Source organism: Nerophis lumbriciformis, linkage group LG04, assembly GCF_033978685.3.
Source record: "Nerophis lumbriciformis linkage group LG04, RoL_Nlum_v2.1, whole genome shotgun sequence".
NCBI lineage: Eukaryota > Metazoa > Chordata > Actinopteri > Syngnathiformes > Syngnathidae > Nerophis > Nerophis lumbriciformis.
In genome coordinates, this window is record NC_084551.2 from 56016304 (window position 1) to 56036413 (window position 20110).

Below are 20110 nucleotides of genomic sequence, written 5' to 3' on the forward strand. Positions count from 1 at the left end.
ACATGGAAGAGGATTCCCTTCTGTTGGCTTCCCGATGGACTGGACTCTTACATTATCTATCATTTATCCATCCATCCAACTTCTTCCGCTTATCCGAAGTCGGGTCGCGGGGCCAGCAGCCTAAGCAGAGAAACCCAGACTCTTCCCGGGGTTTCCCGAGGCATTCCCAGGTCAGCTGGGAGACACAGTCTCTCCACCGTGTCCTAGGTCTTCCACGTGGTCTCCGACCGGTCGGACGTGTCCTAAACACATCCCCAGGGAGGTGTCTGGGTGGCGTCTTGACCAGATGCCCGAACCACTTCATCTGGCTCCTCTTGATGTGGAGGAGCAGCGGCTTTACTCTGAGCTCCTCCCCACTGACAAAACTATCTCTAAGGGAGAGCCCCGCCACCCGACGGAGGAAACTTGGGCCGCTTGTACCCGTGATCTTGTCCTTTCGGTCATAACCTAAAGCTCATGACCATAGGTGAGGACAGGGACGTAAATCGACCGGTAAATTAAGAGCTTGGCCTCCCGGCTCAGCTCCTTCTTTGCCACGACTGATCGATACAGGGTCCGCATTACTGCAGACGCTGCACCGATCCGCCCGTCGATCTCGCGATCCACTCTTCCCTCACTCATGAACAAGACCCCGAGGTATTGTGATTGATTTATTGAATTGGATCAACTTTGAAAATCCTTGGTGGACCCTAGTTAAGGCTGAAGTAGTTTAAAAAATGAACTTATTTACAGTACAAAACAATATCGTAGAAAAGGGGGCTTCAATTGGTTTCAGGCAAAGGACCCCTGGTCTGGAGCGGACACCCTGATCTTAAACAGTATGTCCTAAATGGTTGAATTTATTAAAATACCCTGTTACTGTGCAATACTAAGTTATATAAATAATACAGTACAATACCGCTAATTGCTAGCTGTCAAATAGAGCGTTAATCGCCAACTATCATAAATGCTATCGTGACTGTAATAATGTAATTATTTATTCATGTTTTTATTTTGTACCACTACTATTTTTAAACTATAATGTAGTGTATTGGATCAATGTTAATGTGTATTTAATAACATTTGTGGGGGGAAAAAAATAATATATATATATATATATATATATATATATATATATATATATATATATATTTATTTTTTTAAACTATTTTTGGACCATACATTTAACGACCGCCCTGCAGTACCTCTCAAGGTTGCGGAACCCTGTTATATACGTTTGAGGTGTGTTTGATCACTCTCACTAACACCCCTTAGCATTTTGGCATGGAACTACACGCCAATCCAGAAGGAGAGCTGTAAAAAATAAAGACCGGGTTATGGGGAACATAATCTATTCTTTACGTGTTTTAGAAGCTTCTCTCTGATTATCTTCTGCTTCCATCTCCACCTTGTGGTTCAGGAAAAATAAACGACTATAATTGTTATTTACGGTGGTAAAGTATCTGATCGGTAGATTCTTATCCATCCATCCATATTCTCTTTCACTTATCCCAGAATCTTCCCGAAGCGTTCCCAGGACAGTTGGGAGACACAGTCTCTCCACCGTGTCCTGAGTCTTGCATGTGGTCTCTTACCGGTCGGACGTGCCTTAAACACCTCCCCAGGGCAGCACGGTGGAACAGGGGTCAATACGAAGGTCCTGGGTTGGATCCTGAGCTCCCGATCTTTCTGTGTGGGATTTGCGTGTTCTCCCCGTGACTGCGTGGGTTTCCTCCAGGTACTGCGGTTTTCTCCCACCTCCAAAGACATGTGAGTGTGAATGTTGTCTATCTGTGTTGACTTGTCCAGGGTGTACCCTGCCTTCCGCCCGAATGCAGCTGAGATAGGCTCCAGCCACCCCGTAAGGGACAAGCGGTAGAAAATGGATGGATGGAAAAATCTGATTGGAGCAGTTTTTGGGAAGCTGCCTGGTGTGGGGACAAATGTGTTGCCGAAATAGTTGACGGCTTATGTCTTCAACCAAGCAAACATACTCGGACAAGTGCTTTCCTAGACTTTTGTGTTGCACACAGTTTGACAACACACACACGCAAGTGCTTGCTTTAATCACTTTCTTGTTTGATGGCGCATGCCAGCTCTGTGAGTCTGGCATGAAGGTGAAGGTTTTGGAGCCAGAGTCAAGCTGCATATGCCCTGTCTGGCTTTTATAGCCCAGACGGACGATAGGTTTTGGAGCAAGGTCAAAGAAAAACTACCCAGTGCTTTGGATACACATTGCAGGAGCAGGTTGTCTTTTGTTTCTGCACCGCAAACATGGCGCTATGGAGCGTGTCCATCTGGCCAAAGTGCTTTTTAGCAACATTCTGCGTTGGCTGAGAGTGTGAGTGTTTATCATGGCCGCAAGGAATCACACTCCCGACATTGCGTGGAGTCGATGATTCCGACAGTCGCAGTGACGGATGCTGACTCACACTCACCACTGCTCTATCATCAGATCCAACACTCGATTGATGTTCAGATCCGAATCCAGACCGAAGTCCGTCTCCCCGAAGGGTGCCGCCGGTGGTGTGAGAGGCCTGAAGCCGGACGTAAGAGTCTCCAGGATGTCAGCGGCGTCGATCATGGCCTGGGCGCGACGTTTACGCGACTTTCCGGCCGCAGACGCCAGAGGAGGGGAGTTGCAAATCAGGGGAGGCAAGAGCGCTGGGATGACCTGACTCGGCGGGATCACAGCGGGAGACGGGGGCAGCTCCAGGAGGAGAGAGGAGCAAAGAGGGGAGGGCAGGAAGTTGGCATCCTTAAATTGATGCTGGGACTTCAGGGGGGGATCAACTTGAGGAGGTGGAGAAAGGGGTGAGGGGGTAGGGATCTTTGAGTCTAGAAAAGAGATCATGGAAAGTCTTCAAACTGAGCATATTAATAAGCTTTAAGCTATTTTAATGACATACTCACCAACAGAAACAAAGGGCTCATCCAAAATGTCTTCTATGGACTGTCGAGGGTCCATCTGTGGCAAGAAAAAGCATATAAAAGCAAAGAAGGGTTAGTTGCGTTCCTGCTCCTGTACCTGTTCCTGACTCCCACCTGTGCTTTTTGGATGGCCTCCAGGAGTTCCTCCTCCAAACTGCGAATGCCTGGCGAGTTTTGGTCAGGGCTTGATGTGATCTGCACTGGCAACTCATAGTCCCGGCCTATCATGTCACAAGGCTTGGAGCAGAACACCTTCAGGAGGAGGCCGAGTGAATGAATGTACAGATCTTCAGAAAGGAAGCGGGATTTATCAGCTTACCTCTGTGAATAACACCTTTGTTTGTGCTTCTTTTTCTGGCTTGGTATGCGAGCATCCTGGATCCTGTTGCAGGAATGGATGAAGGGATCCTTTGCAAAACTAAAAATGAAGGATTTAAAAGGTAACGCTTCAAATAAAGACCAAAATCAGTGTCCTCTTACCTCGGTATATGCATCTTTTGCCCTGCTATTTATCCTCTCTTTGTGGTCCAAGTCGGAACCTAACTCAGTCCTCCATGGGGTTCCACACTGCACGGGTGAAGAAGATGACAAGGGTAGACTGGGACTTGGTGCTCCAGAGGCGGTACAAGCAGGACCCAAGAAGACCGCATTGATAGAACTGCACTGTTCACCAGCCAGACTGACAGAGAGACCACTGCAGAGACCATTTGGGACAATGTTCAGAATGCCATTGGGGACTTCCTGATCCTGGATGCATGTCTGCTGGTTTGGGCTGCTGCCTGGTGAGTTTCCAGAGCTGCAGCTTGAGCTTGGGCTCCGGTTAACCAGCATTGGATGCGAGGGAGTCATGGAGGGCTCAATGCTGCCCCCTAGCTGGTAGAGGGGAGCGGGAGTGACACAAGTGGGGGGAAGCTGAAAAGGGCGAAGTCGCTGCAGCAGGGCGGGCTTAGTGCCAGAGACGGGGAGGCCTCGCTTACGCAGCTGTTGCCTCAACTCTGACACCTGAGGAGAGGAAGGGTCATGAGAGGTTGTCTTCAGCATAAACTGTGAGTGGGACTGATAAGCGTCCAGATAGCTTTGGATTTAGAGCTTTTCCTACTGTAAGATCCATGAGATTTGCAGGGAGGAGGTCATGTTTGGACACAAGGTTGGTGTCCTTTGACGCGTGGTTGGTGGCAGCAGGATGGGGCTTCAGGCGGAGTGTTCCAGATGAATTTTGATCTCTACTGGGGAAAATATAGAGCCATGAGTGCTCGTCCACTCACTTTTTGCCAGACATGTAAAGTGTCACTTAAACAACACAAAAGTACTTTTTCTTTAAAGGTACAATGGCCTGTTTTTGAGGCAGGCCTCAGTGTTGGGGACATTGGGAAATTACATTATAGAATAGAAATGTAGCCCAATAAAGGGAGAAGGGACATATTACAACTATTTTAATAGTGTCCTGTCACCTTTAACAGGAGAGGGAACATATTTTGTTCCCTGTCACCCAAGTAGTACATTAACCGAAGCCTATCTCTGTGGAGCTTTGGCAGAAGGACTAAAAGACCAGTTGCCAATCATAAGGCACAAATGCATTTATCCATCCATCTTCTAAAGTTGGGTCACAGTAGCAGCTCTTCCCGGGAGGTGCCGAGGCGTTCCCAGGCCAGCTGGGAGACATAGTCTCTCCATCGTGTCCTGGGTCTTCCCCGTGGTCTCCTATCGGTCGGAATGCGCCTTAGGCCCTGTCTACATTAAGCCGGATAACTCCTTAAACAAATAATTATTTAGCCTAAGCCCCGTGTCAGCCACACTAACCCATCGTTTAAGGTTCCCCTCCTTGGATATTTTTTTTACACGGGTAAGTGCGCCGTGTATTTCTTGAATCTCTGGCTCTTAGCTTTGTGTGGACTCACTGATCGTTGACAAACTGAGTTCGGAGAGAAAGTTACGTCAGAAAGACTGCGCCCCAAACGGGAAGTGACGTCAGAAAGAACGTGCCACAGCCAGCTTCATATCAACCGGTTTCGTAACTCGGAGGTAACGACTGGAAAGATGGAGGCGAGTCATCCAGACATGCCCGTGTTTCTCCTTCTTCTACATGTACAGACGCTTGTGGAAATCACACATGAATACCTTAAGAGAAGGAAACACGCAATTGCAGCTATTTCGGATGCAACACAGCAATGTTGAGCTACGGTTTTGGATAAGCCCTGGAAGAACGGCAGCCTGGTGGGATATGTTTGTCAACGAGTGTGTGTTGTGTCCAGGTCAGCTGTGATCCTACTTACCGAAAAACGTTGTCCATTTGTCGAAGGAGAGACGACGAGAAAGCGGCCTCCCGTGGATGTGATAAAAAGGGTAGCTTGTGCTTTGTATTACCTGGCCGACGAGGGAATACTACGGAAAACAGTGAATGCTTTTGGACTGGCAAAGCAGACTGTATCAGTTATTGTCCGCCATGTATGTCCAGTGATTACTCGACGTCTTGGTCCAGAGTATATAAAGTTTGCTAACAAGTTGTTTTCATGTCCATTAAATATTTGATTAATTTATGATGGCTCAGGTGTGAGTCACTACAATAGGGCCCCACAGAACGCTGGATTCCACTTAATTGAAATACCACAACACTGGATATTGTTTAGATAAGTTAAATTTAATTTAAGAACTTGCACACAAAGCGCGTTTTCCGCATTGTGTGTGTGTGGGGACTTGGATAAGGTTCGGGGGGACATACCCTGGATACTTAGCCGGCTTAGTGTAGAAGGAGCAGCAGCTTTACTCTGGGCTCCTCCCGAATGACAAAGCTTCTCACCCTATCTCTAAGGGAGAGCCTCACCACCCGACGGAGGATACTATTTTCGGCCGCTTGAACCTGCGATCTTGTCCTATCGCTCATAACCCAAAGTTCAAGACTAGGTGAGGATCGGGACGTAGATCGACCGGTGATTTGAGAACTTCGCCTTTCGGCTCAGTTCCTTTTTCACCACGACGGAGTGATGCAAGGTCCGAACTGGGGGTTGATATATTGTTACACGTTGTTGTCTACACAAACATCAGTTTGGATGAACAGTCGGTCGGTTAATATGTGAAAATGAAGCTGATTGGTCAAAATGTGCAGGGAAGTTGCAGGCATTGGACAGAAGTATTTCAGTTTTGCCACTTTTCAAGATGACTACTTAAAGTTACCTGTGCACAACAGTGACTTGTTGTTCTTGCTGCTGCTGGTTCTGAATGATTTGCAACTGCAGAAAGACCTGCTGCTGCTTGACCAGATGGGAATAGGCTGGGTCTAGAGGCTGGGAAGGAGGGCTCCTCTGTTTGCTTCCTTCCCCTTGAAAGAAGACAGATTGATTGATTGATTGAAACTTTTATTAGTAGATTGCACAGTACAGTACATATTCCGTACAATTGACCACTAAATGGTAACACCCCAATAAGTTTTTCAACTTGTTTAAGTCGGAGTCCACGTTAATCAGTTCATGGTAAGCATTGAAACCATAGAGCAGAGGTGTCCAAAGTGCCGGCCCTGGGGGGGGAAATTTGTGGCCCGCAGCTTGTTTTTCAACAGCCCATTGTAAATATACTCATACAGGGAAAAAAAGTGGAATAAAAGAGCAAAAAGGTGAAATGTTACGAGAAAAAGTTGCAATGATGACTCTAATAACACAAGGCTGTTTTGTTTTGTTTTTACTTTAAAGGGGAACATTATCACCAGACCTATGTAAGCGTCAATATATACCTTGATGTTGCAGAAAAAATACCATATATTTTTTCAACCGATTTTCAAACTCTAAATGGGTGAATTTTGGCGAATTAAACGCCTTTCTATTATTCGCTCTCGGAGCGATGACGTCACATCGGGAAGCAATCCGCCATTTTCTCAAACACATTACAAACACCGAATCAAATCAGCTCTGTTATTTTCCGTTTTTTCGACTGTTTTCCGTACCTTGGAGACATCATGCCTCGTCGGTGTGTTGTCGGAGGGTGTAACAACACGAACAGGGACGGATTCAAGTTGCACCAGTGGCCCAAAGATGCGAAAGTGGCAAGAAATTGGACGAATGTTGTTCAAAATACGAGGGTGTGGGGAAAGCCGACGAAAATGGTCAGTCGTTTGTTCCGCACACTTTACCGACGAAAACTATGCTACGACAGAGATGGCAAGAATGTGTGGATATCCTGCGACACTCAAAGCAGATGCATTTCCAACCATAAAGTCAAAGAAATCTGCCGCCAGACCCCCATTGAATCTGCCGGAGTGTGTGAGCAATTCAGGGACAAAGGACCTCGGTAGCACAGCAAGCAATGGCGGCAGTTTGTTCCCGCAGACGAGCGAGCTAAACCCCCTGGATGTCTTTGCTCACACCGTCCCTTATGCCACCGAAGATGATCAAGAGAAGAATATCGACCCTAGCTTCCCTGGCCTGCTGACATCAACTCCAAAACTGGACAGATCAGCTTTCAGGAAAAGAGAGCGGATGAGGGTATGTCTACAGAATATATTAATTGATGAAAACTTTATTCATTACTCGCAGTTTTACGTAAATTATTATACATAAACTGTGTTTACCAATAATTTAGCTTAAAAACATTACAACATTTAAAAACAAACACATACCAATCGTTGGTTAGAAGGCGATCGCCAAATTCGTCCTCGCTTTCTCCCTTGTCGCTGGCTGTCGTGTCGTTTTCGTCGGTTTCGCTTGCATACGGTTCAAACCGATATGGCTCAATAGCTTCAGTTTCTTCTTCAATTTCGCTTAAGCCGCTGAAATCCGAGTCTGAATCAGAGCTAATGTCGCTATACCTTGCTGTCCATCCGCCATGTTTGTTTGTATTGGCGTCACTATGTGACGCCACAGGAAAATGGACGGGTGTATATAACGATGGTTAAAATCAGGCACTTTGAAGCTTTTTTTAGGGATATTGCGTGATGGGTAAAATTTTGAAAAAAACTTCGAAAAATAAAATAAGCCACTGGGAACTGATTTTTAATGGTTTTAAGCCTTCTGAAATTGTGATAATGTTTCCCTTTAAAACTGTCAGTACTCAAAAAATAATAATGACTTAAAATCAGTGTTGTTATGAATTGTTGGCTTATTGAAGGCTCCAATTATTTCGCAGCAAATATTCCACTTTGAAATACTTTTTTGGGGGGAAAATATTGCATATTTTGTACGTTTGCCATTTAAAAGGTATAAAATAAAAACAAACAAACATGAAGACAATAATAAAAATGTATAATCGACGAATATATCTAACGTTGATCAAGAGATTATAGTTTTGAAAGTGGAAAAAATATGTATGACTTAATTTTTAACTTTTATGAGTGGGCCCTTTTGTATCCCTGAGAATTTTATTGGGTCTTTTTTTTAAAACCCTTTGCACAAAAAAAATAATGAGTCAAAATCAATGTTGTTATGTATTAATGACCTATTTAAGGGTCCACTTACTTCACATCACATTCAATTTTTATAATGGGTAAATATTGCATCTTTTGTGGTTTTGCCATAAAAACAGGGTTTTCTAGAACAAAAAAGGCATAAAACATAAAAAAAGACAACTATATTGACAGATGGATCTAAAGTTGATTTAGAGATTTAAGTGTTTAAAGTAAGGGTGTAACGGTACGTGTATTTGTATTGAACCGTTTCGGTACGGGGGGTTCGGTTCGGAGGTGTACCGAACGAGTTTCCACACGAACATATTAAGTAGCGCACTGCACGGACGGACATAAGTAGCGTACCGCACGTTGTGTAAACAATGCACACCGAGGCACAACACACGGCATGCTGGTGTAACGCAGGTGTCAAATACATACTTTTGCGGAGACTATTAGGCTCTTGCTATTACTCTTTGTCACGTGACCGCCGCGGTCCAATCAGCTGTGCTTATAAGCGGGTAGCAGGAAGTGGCCAGTAGACAGGACGTGAGGGGAGACAGATTGTATTTCTGCTCCTTTTCACCCGAAATATTGTGCTGACGGGATTCTAAACTAAATGCCTATTTGTTTGCTTTATAGAGCCGACTACCAGCGCCAGATTTTTTGTCATTAAGCTGTGTGTGACTGTAGAAGCGCAGTTGGTGAGTCCATGTTTATGCAAATATATTAGTCTTTCTTCCATTGTTTCATTACAACAGTCTTTGTGGCATATTTTTCAATGGTCCATATACAAGGTCTATGACTTCAACCAATGACAACTATTGTGTATTGAATGTACATTTCAATGTGTTTGATAATAAGCATGTTTAGTGCACAGACCGAATTGTATAGGTCATATTTATGCTGCTAATGGTTATTTTAGCACTTTATTGCATATTGTGATTCTGACACGTATGTTGATTTATATTGTACAATATTGAGGAAAAAACTAGAACCTGTTCTGAATACTTTATAGTGCAATTAGCGTTATTTAATGAAGATATTTGATTTGTGTACATATTGATTTATAAGGATGGTCCTGGTTCTTACACAGGCCAGGCTTCTCTTTATGATGGCGAGCTAAGGAGAAAAAAAAGCATCTAGTCCAAGGACCGTTCTTGGGAGATTCCAGCCAGGAACCCCACCACCTGTTCTGTCTGGGCTGGTAGGAGGCTCTCGAGCCAACCCTCTACACATTTTCACCCTTAACCTGCAGTACATGGACTGTACTGCTCTACTCTCCAAAACCTTTCTCCAAGAACTGTATTATCTGAGCTGAGATTTAAACAAGATCCAGAGACACTAAATAATTGAATTGAAACACACAGAGCTATTTCTATTTTTGGGCAGAATTATTATAGTGATCCCAACGTTAAAAGGATAACGCCATTGTTTACAAATTTGGTAAATAAATAACCAAAAAATTTATATTTCGTTGTTTTCTTACTGTACGGAAAACGAACCGAACCGTGACCTCTAAACCGAGGTACGTACCGAACCAAAATTTTTGTGTACCGTTACACCCTTAGTTTAAAGTGAAAAAAATTAAAAATAATGTTTGACTTAATTTTTAAACTTTGATTATTGGGGCCCTTTAGTATCACTGTGAATTTTAGTCAGATTTTTTTTTTTTTAAAGCCTTTGCACAAAAAAATAAAATTAATCAATGTTGTTATGAATAATTACCTATTTAAGGGTCCACTTACTTCACATCACGTTCAATTTTGACATTTTTGGGGGTAAATATTGCATATTTTGCGTTTTTGCCATTAAAAGACAGGGTTTTCTTGATCAAAAAAGGCATATAACATTAAAAAAAATAAAACTTTATATTGACAGATCTAAAATTGATCGAGAGATTTAAGCGTTGAAAGTGAAAACATTTTACTTAATTCTATAACTATCACTGAGAATTTTAGTCCGATTTTTTTTAAAGCCTTTGCACACAAAAAAATAATGAATCAGATTCAATGTTGTACCTATTTAAGGTCCATTAAATTTTGACATTTTTGGGGGTGAATATTGCATATTTTGTGTCATTGCTTTAAAAACGGGGTTTTCTTGAACAAAAAAGGCATACAACTTTATATTGACAGATAGATCTAGTTGATCTAGAGCAGGGGTGCCAAACTCATTTTAGCTGAGGGGCCACATGGAGGAAAATCTATTCCCAAGTGGGCTGGACTGGTGAAATCACGGCATGATAACATAAAAATGAAGACCACTTCAGATTGTTTTCTGTGTTTAAAAATAGACCGAGCACATTGAGAAAATGTACAAATCATTATGGGGTTTTTACACTTACATGCTGCGGTTAATAGTTCTCTATCTTCATTTGTTGTTATTTTTACTTTCTGAATAAATGAATTGAGTCTGGCAGAGTTTTAAAATGCTCAAATTGGTGTTAAATGTTAAACCATCAGAAGATAAAATAATAATATTAAAAATCTAATTACAGGATGTTATTAATATAATGTACAATTTTTTTCAATTGATGTACTAACATGTGATTGCACAACAAGTTAGAAGGGAACACACAATATTTCAGCATATTTATGTGCGCCAAGAAAATGGGTACCCGGGTCTTGAGCTCAACACGAAATGTACAGATTATCAAAAGCATATTTTTTGGACACCCCTGCTCGAGAGCAAGTTTTGACGAATCTTTGTTGAAAGGAATACTTTACCTGCAACCCCAGAACCTCTTCTCTGGTCCGGAGGAATGTACTGGTGATACTTGAGTTTCTTCATTTTGGGTTTGCTGTCCCGCGGCTTCCGTGAGCGACCGAGGTGCTTGAGGTTGAAGGCGGACGTCAGGGAAGGGGAAGGACTCTGAGGCCGAGCTGTCTGTGAACGTTGAAAAGCAGCGTCTTGAGGTTAGCGGGTACCAGAGAGAGTCGCTGCTGTTTTCACGTCTTACAGCGTCAAAGTTCAAGTCTTAACAAATGGCCGACAAATCTCCAGATGACGGCACATGCTGGCTCCGACGCAGTGCGTGCATGTGGTTGACCTGCGCCGTGCTCCCCAAGGGCTGCAATTTGACAGTAATGAATGCATCACATCTTGTTAAGGTGAGGACCTTCACTTCTCCCCTTAAACGTGTGCAAATTCTACTTGCATGTGCATGATTAATATAATATCTAACACTAATTGGGATGCAAGAAAGCAGTTGTTTACTGCTGAGCAATGCATAGTGACAGGAGTTGTAGACTTTGTGCTGTTTTCACCAATGTACTATCTGCTAGCCTACGAAATAACATGTTCTCCATAAGGTAGGGTTTACCTTAATTTGGAGCAAGCAGGCAGCCAGTTTGGATGAACACTGGTGCATCATTGGATAATAAAGAATGGACATTTAATCTGACAGGAGTTGAAGACTATGTGCTGTTTTACAAATGTATCTGCTAGCCCAGTGTTTTTCAACCACTGTGCCGCGGCACACTAGTGTGCCGTGGGAAATTATGCAACTTCACCTAATTGGTCCCAAAAATATTATTTGCAAATCAATAATTATAACCTGCAAATAATATGCCGTTGTCTAGTGCAGTGTTTTTCAACCACTGTGCCGCGGCACACTAGTGTGCCGTGAGATACAGTCTGGTGTGCCGTGGGAGATCTAATTTGACATATTTGGGTTAGAATTTTTTTTTTGCAGACCAGTAAATTATAGTCTGCAAATGATGTGTTGTTGTTGAGTGTCTAGAGCTCGGCAGAGTAACCGTGTAATACTCTTCCATATCAGTAGGTGGCAGCCGGTAGCTAATTGCTTTGTAAATGCAGGTAAAAAAATATCTTATGCTTAAACCAAAAATAAACAAAAGGTGAGTGCCCCTAAGAAAAGGCATTGAAGCTTAGGGAAGGCTATGCAGAACCAAACTAAAACTGAACTGGCTACAAAGTAAACAAAAACAGAATGCTGGACGACAGCAAATACTTACTGTGGAGCAAAGACGGCGTCCACAATGTACATTCGAACATGACATGACAATCAACAATGTCCCCACAAAGAAGGATAAAAACAATTAAAATATTCTTGATTGCCATAACAAAGTAGATGCGGGAAATATAAGATATGAAACTGCTACAGGAAAATACCAACAAAAGAGAAAAAGCCACCAAAATAGAAGCGCAAGACAAGAACTAAAACACTACACACAGGAAAACAGCAAAAAACTCAATAAGTCAGGGTGTGATGTGACAGGCGGTGACAGTACACCTACTTTGAGACGAGCTATAGTGATGCATGCTTGGTTATGCTTTAAAGTCATATCCAACAATTGTGACAATGACTTTTAACTGTCAACTGAGTTTATGATTTCTGCTGGTGGTGTGCCTCCGGATTTTTTCAACGCAAAAAATGTGCCTTGGCTCAAAAAAGGTTGAAAAACACTGTGATAGCCTATGGAATAACATGTGCTCCATTAGGTAAAGGTTTTCATTACTTTGGAGCAAGCAGACAGCTAGTTTGGGTGAACTGTGGTCCATCATTGTGGGTGGATAATAGAATATAAACATTTAGTGTGACACGTGACAGGAGTTGTAGAATATATGCTGTTTTACTAATGTAGTATCTGATAGCCTACGAAATAACATGTTCTCCATAAGGTGAAGGTTTACCTTAATTTGGAACGCTGCACGGTGGTCGTCATTGTGGGCGAATAATAAAGTATGGACGTGACAGGAGTTGTAGACTATGTGATGTTTTACTAACGTCTATCAACTGTGCTTCGGTTTGCCCAGGCCGAAGCACAGTTTGTGCTGCGTGGTATCACCGAGGACGACACAAAATTATATTATGTTGTTTCCTCCCTCGGGAGTGCAACGGCAACCAGAGTGGTTAGCGTCCTTACGCGTCCACCGGAGGGGAACAAGTGTCTCACGTTGAAGGCTCACCTCTTTAAGACATTCAAACTTTCCGATACGGAGCGAGCTTATATGCCTTTTTTCGTTGCAGGGGCTCTGCCACACCAGGGCTCCACTAGCACTGTTTATGCTTCCGGAACGCCGTTTTGACCATGTCAACGTGGACCTGGTCGGGCTTCTCCCATCTTCGCGCAGCCTCACATACCACCTCACGATGGTCGACCGTACCATCCACTGGCCGGAGGCAGTACCTCTGATGTCAGCCACCTCCGTAGAGGTGGCGCGCGCGTTTATTAGGACGTGGGACATCTCATTCAACCGGGACTCCCAGTTGACTTCTGAGCTCTGGGCTGTTGTGGCGGAGAGCTTGGGAGTGAAACTCCACCACACGATGGCGTATCACCCACAGGCCTATGGTATGTGTGAGCGGTTTCACCAGTCCATGAAGGTAGCGCTCAGGGCGTCCCTAAAAGACAGCAATTGGGTAGACAAACTCCCTTAGGTGAAGCTGAGGCTTCGGACTTCCCCCACAGTTGGGGTATGGCCAGCCTTTACGAGTGCCAGGTGACTTTTTTCCTAACACTACGGCACCTTGGTCCGCCGGTGAGCAGCGAGCTGCTCTCCTTGATGCCGCCAAGGTTTTTGCCCCCCAACCTCACTTCCCAACACCGCCTTACGCCGTCTCATGTTCCCGCTCCTTTACGAAGGGCGGCATTTGATTTTGTTCGCCACGACGCCGACCACGGCCCCCTTCAGCCTCCTTACGATGGGCCATTTCGTGTCCACGATAGCGGAGACAAGCATTTCCTGTTGGATGTCGGGGGTCGGTCTGAACGAATCACGGTGGACCGGCTTAGAGTGGCCCACTTGGATCTTAGGCCCCTTCTACACTAAGCCGGCTAAGGTTATACAGGGTATATCTCATCTAACCTTATCCCTGTCCACACACACTCAATGCCGTCGTTTAAGACCCCCTCCATCCAACACGACCTAGTACGCTTGCGCGGAAAATGCACACGTCATAGTCTCCTCCAGTGTTGCTTTGTGTGCAAGTTCTTAAATTAAATTTAAACTCTCAATTTACCGGTCGATCTATGTTCCCATCCTCACCTATGGTCATGAGCTTTGGGTTATGACCGAAAGGACAAGATCATGGGTACAAGCGGCCCAAATGAGTTTCCTCCGCCGGGTGGCGCGGCTCTCCCTTAGAGATAGGGTGAGAAGCTCTGCCATCCGGGAGGAACTCAAAGTAAAGCCGCTGCTCCTCCACATGGAGAGGAGCCAAATGAGGTGGTTCGGGCATCTGGTCAGGATGCCACGGGGAAGACCTTGGACACGTTGGGAAGACTGTCTCCCGGCTGGCCTGGAAACGCCTTCTGATCCCCCGGGAAGAGCTGGACGAAGTGGCTGGGGAGAGGAAAGTCTGGGGGTTTGAACTCACAACCTACCGATCTCAGGGCGGACACTCTAACGACAAGGCCACTGAGCAGGTCATTATTAAGCTTTTTAGGCTAAATCATTATTTGTTTAAGGAGTTATCCGGCTTAGTGTAGACAGGGCCATAGTCAGCCGGTTACCATGGCCATACCCCCGCGCCGGGGTCGTCCGCCCGCTCTGCCTGGGCCCCATGGTAATTTTTTACATCCTTCCGCGGACTTTCAACAAAGCACATGCCCTGCCGGTACCCCCTGCCGACTCCCCGGTGTTGGTACCAGTCCGACACACCCGGTCTGGTCGGCCCGTCCGTGCCCCTGTCCATTGACTGTTTCGTTTTTTTGGGATGGCGAATTCTGGGGGGATGTGTGTAGCGGTTGATTTATACGGACATAATTCACCACACCTGTTTACTTGACTTTGTCGTCATTATTCACTGCCATTGTTTTATTGTGCACATAACAATGTTGTTCTTGTTTACATTCATATTTGCAGTTAAGAGTGAGTAAGTGACCGTCGGGATTTACCCAAAGGTGGGGGTTTGTTGTGACCGCCATTTTGGGGATTCTTCTGCTTTTTGGTTGAATAAACGGCGCACACGTTCGTGTGTCAAAGATATTTCTCCCACCGTACCTTTGGCAGCAGCGGCGTGGTCTGAGAGATCAGGAAGATCCCGGTTGGTCTGCTGGTGGTCGCCGTGGAGTTGCTCATTGGTGAACTGATTCCCTCGGTTGCCGGTAGAAACGCCAAACCAGTCTAAAGGGATAAGAAATGTGTAAAAACTAAAGAAAGTGCGATTCAAACAAAATGTACTTCCTGAATATACGCCCCCTAGTGGCTGAGAACCGTGGAGGGTCTTGGTCCAGTCCTTACTGGACCAAGACTATCCCACTATGAGAAAATGGTGTGGTTGCAGTGCAGTCCACAAAAAAATAAGGTAAAAAAAACAAACTCTCGAGGGAAACAAAGACAAAGGACATAAAATACATGAAAGAGCACATAGCTGATGCAACCAGCTGACACTTCAGCGGCGCCGCCTCCACACACAGCAACAAAAGTAAAACACGAAAAATGAGCATTAGATAACACAAAGTAGGAACGGGATTTAAATGGCCACATTGGTCGCGGTTTACCTGACACATGAAGCATGACGGATTGCGAGCTTGCACTGTCCACTTTGGCCACCAGATGGCACTAGAGTGTTGAATATTCCAAAACATTTTTTTGTGGCGACTCCAAGTTTGACCACAACATCAGTTGCTACGTAGAGTGGCGCTTTCTACCATTTCCAGCAGACTGCATTGCGGAATGACTCACCCACCCTCTTCCTCTCACGCGAGATCCACCGCCGCCGTGTGAATCCCTTCCCTGCTGTATTACGCACCTCCGACTGCACCGTGCGTCGACAGACAGCAAAACAAAACCATTTCAACACGGTTTTCATTTTTCTCTTGAAACAGTTAGAGGAAGGAGTTAAATAAAAATGCCATCATTGCAAAATGATTATATTTTAAAATTATTTTATTCATATTTAGCATGCTTTTTTGGGGTGTTTGTTTTTTATACGTACCACTACGTTTAAAATGATCAATGATAAGAAAACACAATTACCATAAAACAAATAAAATGACAAAAAAATCTTATTTTTTATTGCAAATATTTTTAAAACAACATTAGTAACTCTTGTTTAAAGTTTTCATGAAAAATAATTCATCATTAAAAATATGTTCCATATTAACCTGAACACAAAAACGACAAACTATTTCAACCAACGTTGTTACTTTTTAGTAAGGACGTGAATGAAGTCACAAGATAATTTTTTAGACTTTTTTTTTTTTTTTTACTATTGTATTCATGTAGCTCTTAGTCGTGACCATCCACTTTCAAGTAGTGCAGTTACCAGCAAGAACCACAAGGTGGAGCGACACCTTTGAATACTGCCCTGTCCTCCTGTGTCATTGCCATGATTAGTGTTGGGTATCGTTCATTTTTGAACCGATACAGTACCGAAAAAAATACAACATTTTATTACTAAAAATAATGACACATTTGCTGATCGACTCCAGCACCCCCCGCGATCCCAAAAGGGACAAGCGGCTGTCCACCTATATCTTGTTTTATTATCATCATATTATCATTTGCAAGTATGACATTAAGTTGCAATTACAGTTGCAAGTCCAAGACGCTAGATGACAGTAGTGTATGGTTCATGGTGTTTCTTTTGTTGCCCCCTAAAAAGGGTTAATACTGTAAGTAGTAAACTAATTACGCTCTAGCTGTTTCATTGGAATGTTCATCTTAGTTGTAGTTTTCATCAACAAATTTGGAGGTGTTGAAATGACTACTTGTATCGCACATAAATATCACACACATGTAAACCCGCTGCAGGACTGCTTGTACCGCACATAATATCACACACAAGTAGACACGTTGCAGGACTACTTGTATCGCACATGATATCACACAGACATTGACTTGCTGCAGGACTACTTGTATCGCACAGGATATCACACACAAGTGAACACGCTTCAGGACTGCTTGTATCGCATATCATATCGCACAGGCGTAAACCGGCTTCAGGACTGCTCGGATCGCACGTAATATCACACACAAGTAGACACGTTGCAGGACTACTTGTATCGCACATGATATCACACAGACAATGACTTGCTGCAGGACTACTTGTATCGCACAGGATATCACACACAAGTGAACACGCTTCAGGACTGCTTGTATCGCATATTATATCGCACAGGAGTAAACCGGCTTCAGGACTGCTTGTATCGCACATAATATCACACACAAGTAGACACGTTGCAGGACTACTTGTATCGCACATGATATCACACAGACATTGACTTGCTGCAGGACTACTTGTATCGCACAGGATATCACACACAAGTGAACACGCTTCAGGACTGCTTGTATCGCATATTATATCGCACAGGAGTAAACCGGCTTCAGGACTGCTCGGATCGCACATGATATCACACACAAGTAAATATGTTGCAGGAATGATTGTATTGCGCCTTATATCACACACAAGTAAACAATCTCAAGGACCGCTTGTATCGCACATGATGTCACACACAGGTAAACACGCTGCAGGACTGCTTGTATCGCCCATGATGTCACACACAAGTAAACACACTGTAGGAGTGATTGTATCGCACGTGGTATCACACACAAGTAAACACCCTGCGGGACTGCTTGTATCGCACATGATATCACTCAAGTAAACGCCCTCCAGAACTGCTGGTATTGCACATGATATCACACACAAGTAAACACTTTCTGGGACTGCTTGTATCACACATGATATCACACAAGTAAACACGCTGCAGGACAGCTTGTATCGCACATGATATTACACACATGTAAACATGCTGCAGAACTGCTTGTATTGTACATGACATCACACATAAGTAATCACCCTCCAGAACTGCTTGTATCGCACATGATATCACACACAAGTAAACACTTTCTGGGACTGCTTGTATCACACATTATATCACACAAGTAAACAGGCTGCAGGACAGCTTGTATCGCACATGATATTACACACATGTAAACACGCTGCAGCACTGCTTGTATTGTACATGACATCACACATAAGTAATCACCCTCCAGAACTGCTTGTATCGCACATGATATTACACCTAAGTAAACACTCTCCAGAACTGCTTGTATCGCACATGATATCACACATAAGTAAACACTCTGCAGGACTGCTTGTATCGCACATGATATCACACACAAGTAAACACGCTGCAAGACTGTATCGCACATGATATCACACACAAGTAAACACGCTGCAGGACTGTATCGCACATGATATCACACACAAGTAAACACGCTGCAGGACTGTATCGCGCATGATATCACACACAAGTACAGTGCAGAACTGCTTGTATCACACACAAGTAAACACCCTGCAGGACTGCTTGTATCGCACATGATATCCCACACAAGTAAACACCTTCCTGGACTGCTTGTATCACACATAATATTACACACAAGTAAACACTCTGCAGGACTGCTTGTATCGCACATGATTTCACACACAAGTAAACACGCTGCAAGACTGTTTGTATCGCACATGATATCACACACAAGTAAACACGCTGCAGGACTGTATCGCACATGATATCACACACAAGTACAGTGCAGAACTGCTTGTATCACACACAAGTAAACACCCTGCAGGACTGCTTGTATCGCACATGATATCCCACACAAGTAAACACCTTCCGGGACTGCTTGTATCACACATAATATTACACACAAGTAAACACACTGCAGGACTGCTTATATCGCACATGATTTCACACACAAGTAAACACGCTGCAAGACTGTTTGTATTGCACGTGATATCACACACAAGTACACTGCAGGACTGCTTGTATCACACACAAATAAACACCCTGCAGGACTGCCTGTATCGCACATGATATCACACACAAGTAAACACTCTGTAAGACTGCTTGTATCGCACATGATATCACACACAAGTAAACACCCTGCAGGACTGCTTGTATCGCACATGATATCACACATTTTACCTGCAAGCTCATACAATCACACACTTTTTGATATCGGACCGATATTGGATATCAACATCGGGATGCCCCGTTTCCTTACCTGAGTGTGACCCGGGCTGTGGTTGAGGGGCGTGGCCGCAGACGACAAGTCACTCTGTGATTGGCTGTCCGCTGTCGCCACGGCCGCCGCCTGCCGAGCCCTCGGCGAGGAGGCGGAGGAGGAAGAGGCGGAGCAGCGGGAGACGTCATCTTCGAAGACGTCTGCGGCGGGCGGGAAAGCGGCGGCGCCGTTCCCTGGCGGCGGTTTGTCTCTGCGCCCCTGTGGTCCAGGTGGATCTTGGATCCCCTCTCTGAGGTCCTGGACCCGGCGAGACTTCCTCTGCCTGGGGACGCCGCAGTCGCTCTTCTCTGAGGGACGTATCGGAGGAAGGTGAAGATGGTCAATGTTTGGCGAGAAAGACGTGGAAGTGGGCGGGGCATCACCTTGTGCAGTTTCAGCCTTGACGCCACTAGGGGGCGTTTTCTGGGCGGCGCCCTCGTCTGTTAAACGCTGCATCGGGTTTTTCACAAATAGGAATCAATAATTAGATAATAATCACGTGTGAAGTTATTACTGCGTTGAAGGCGGAGCCAAAGAGCACGACGCTACTCACCAGAGCGCCACTCTTGTCCATCTCTTTTTCCTGACAGGAAGTAGATGATTTTGAGCCTGAGAAAAAGAAAAAATAAATGTATATGTAACGTTCAAAATCAGACCAGTTGCAATTGACTCTAAATTCACGCACAGGAGGATTATAATTGTATCAATTACTGGGTGGATCTCATGTGAGAGGAAGAGGGGGTTAATAATTTGCAGAAATGCAGAAAATAATGGAAAGTGCCACTCGACATATCAACTGATGCTGCTGTCAAAGTTGAAATTGCTGCAAAACACTTTTTTAAGTTATTCAAC

At 44.3% G+C, this 20110-nt stretch overlaps 1 protein-coding gene across 1 annotated transcript in view; it reads right to left on the reverse strand.

Moving 5' to 3' along the window:
- Window positions 1–1113: 1113 nt before the first annotated feature.
- Window positions 1114–20110, reverse strand: part of LOC133605469 (uncharacterized) — a 32706-nt gene continuing 13709 nt past the window's right edge. The window contains exons 4-15 of the mRNA XM_061958818.2: window positions 19812–19867; window positions 19642–19708; window positions 19259–19566; window positions 15251–15373; window positions 11008–11167; window positions 6082–6226; window positions 4010–4136; window positions 3391–3912; window positions 3230–3328; window positions 3025–3162; window positions 2893–2947; window positions 1114–2817 (exon numbers count right to left, since the gene is read on the reverse strand). Coding sequence (XP_061814802.2) covers window positions 2414–2817; window positions 2893–2947; window positions 3025–3162; window positions 3230–3328; window positions 3391–3912; window positions 4010–4136; window positions 6082–6226; window positions 11008–11167; window positions 15251–15373; window positions 19259–19566; window positions 19642–19708; window positions 19812–19867 — 2204 coding nt within the window. The 3' untranslated portion in view covers window positions 1114–2413. The remainder of the gene's footprint in view (window positions 2818–2892; window positions 2948–3024; window positions 3163–3229; window positions 3329–3390; window positions 3913–4009; window positions 4137–6081; window positions 6227–11007; window positions 11168–15250; window positions 15374–19258; window positions 19567–19641; window positions 19709–19811; window positions 19868–20110) is intronic.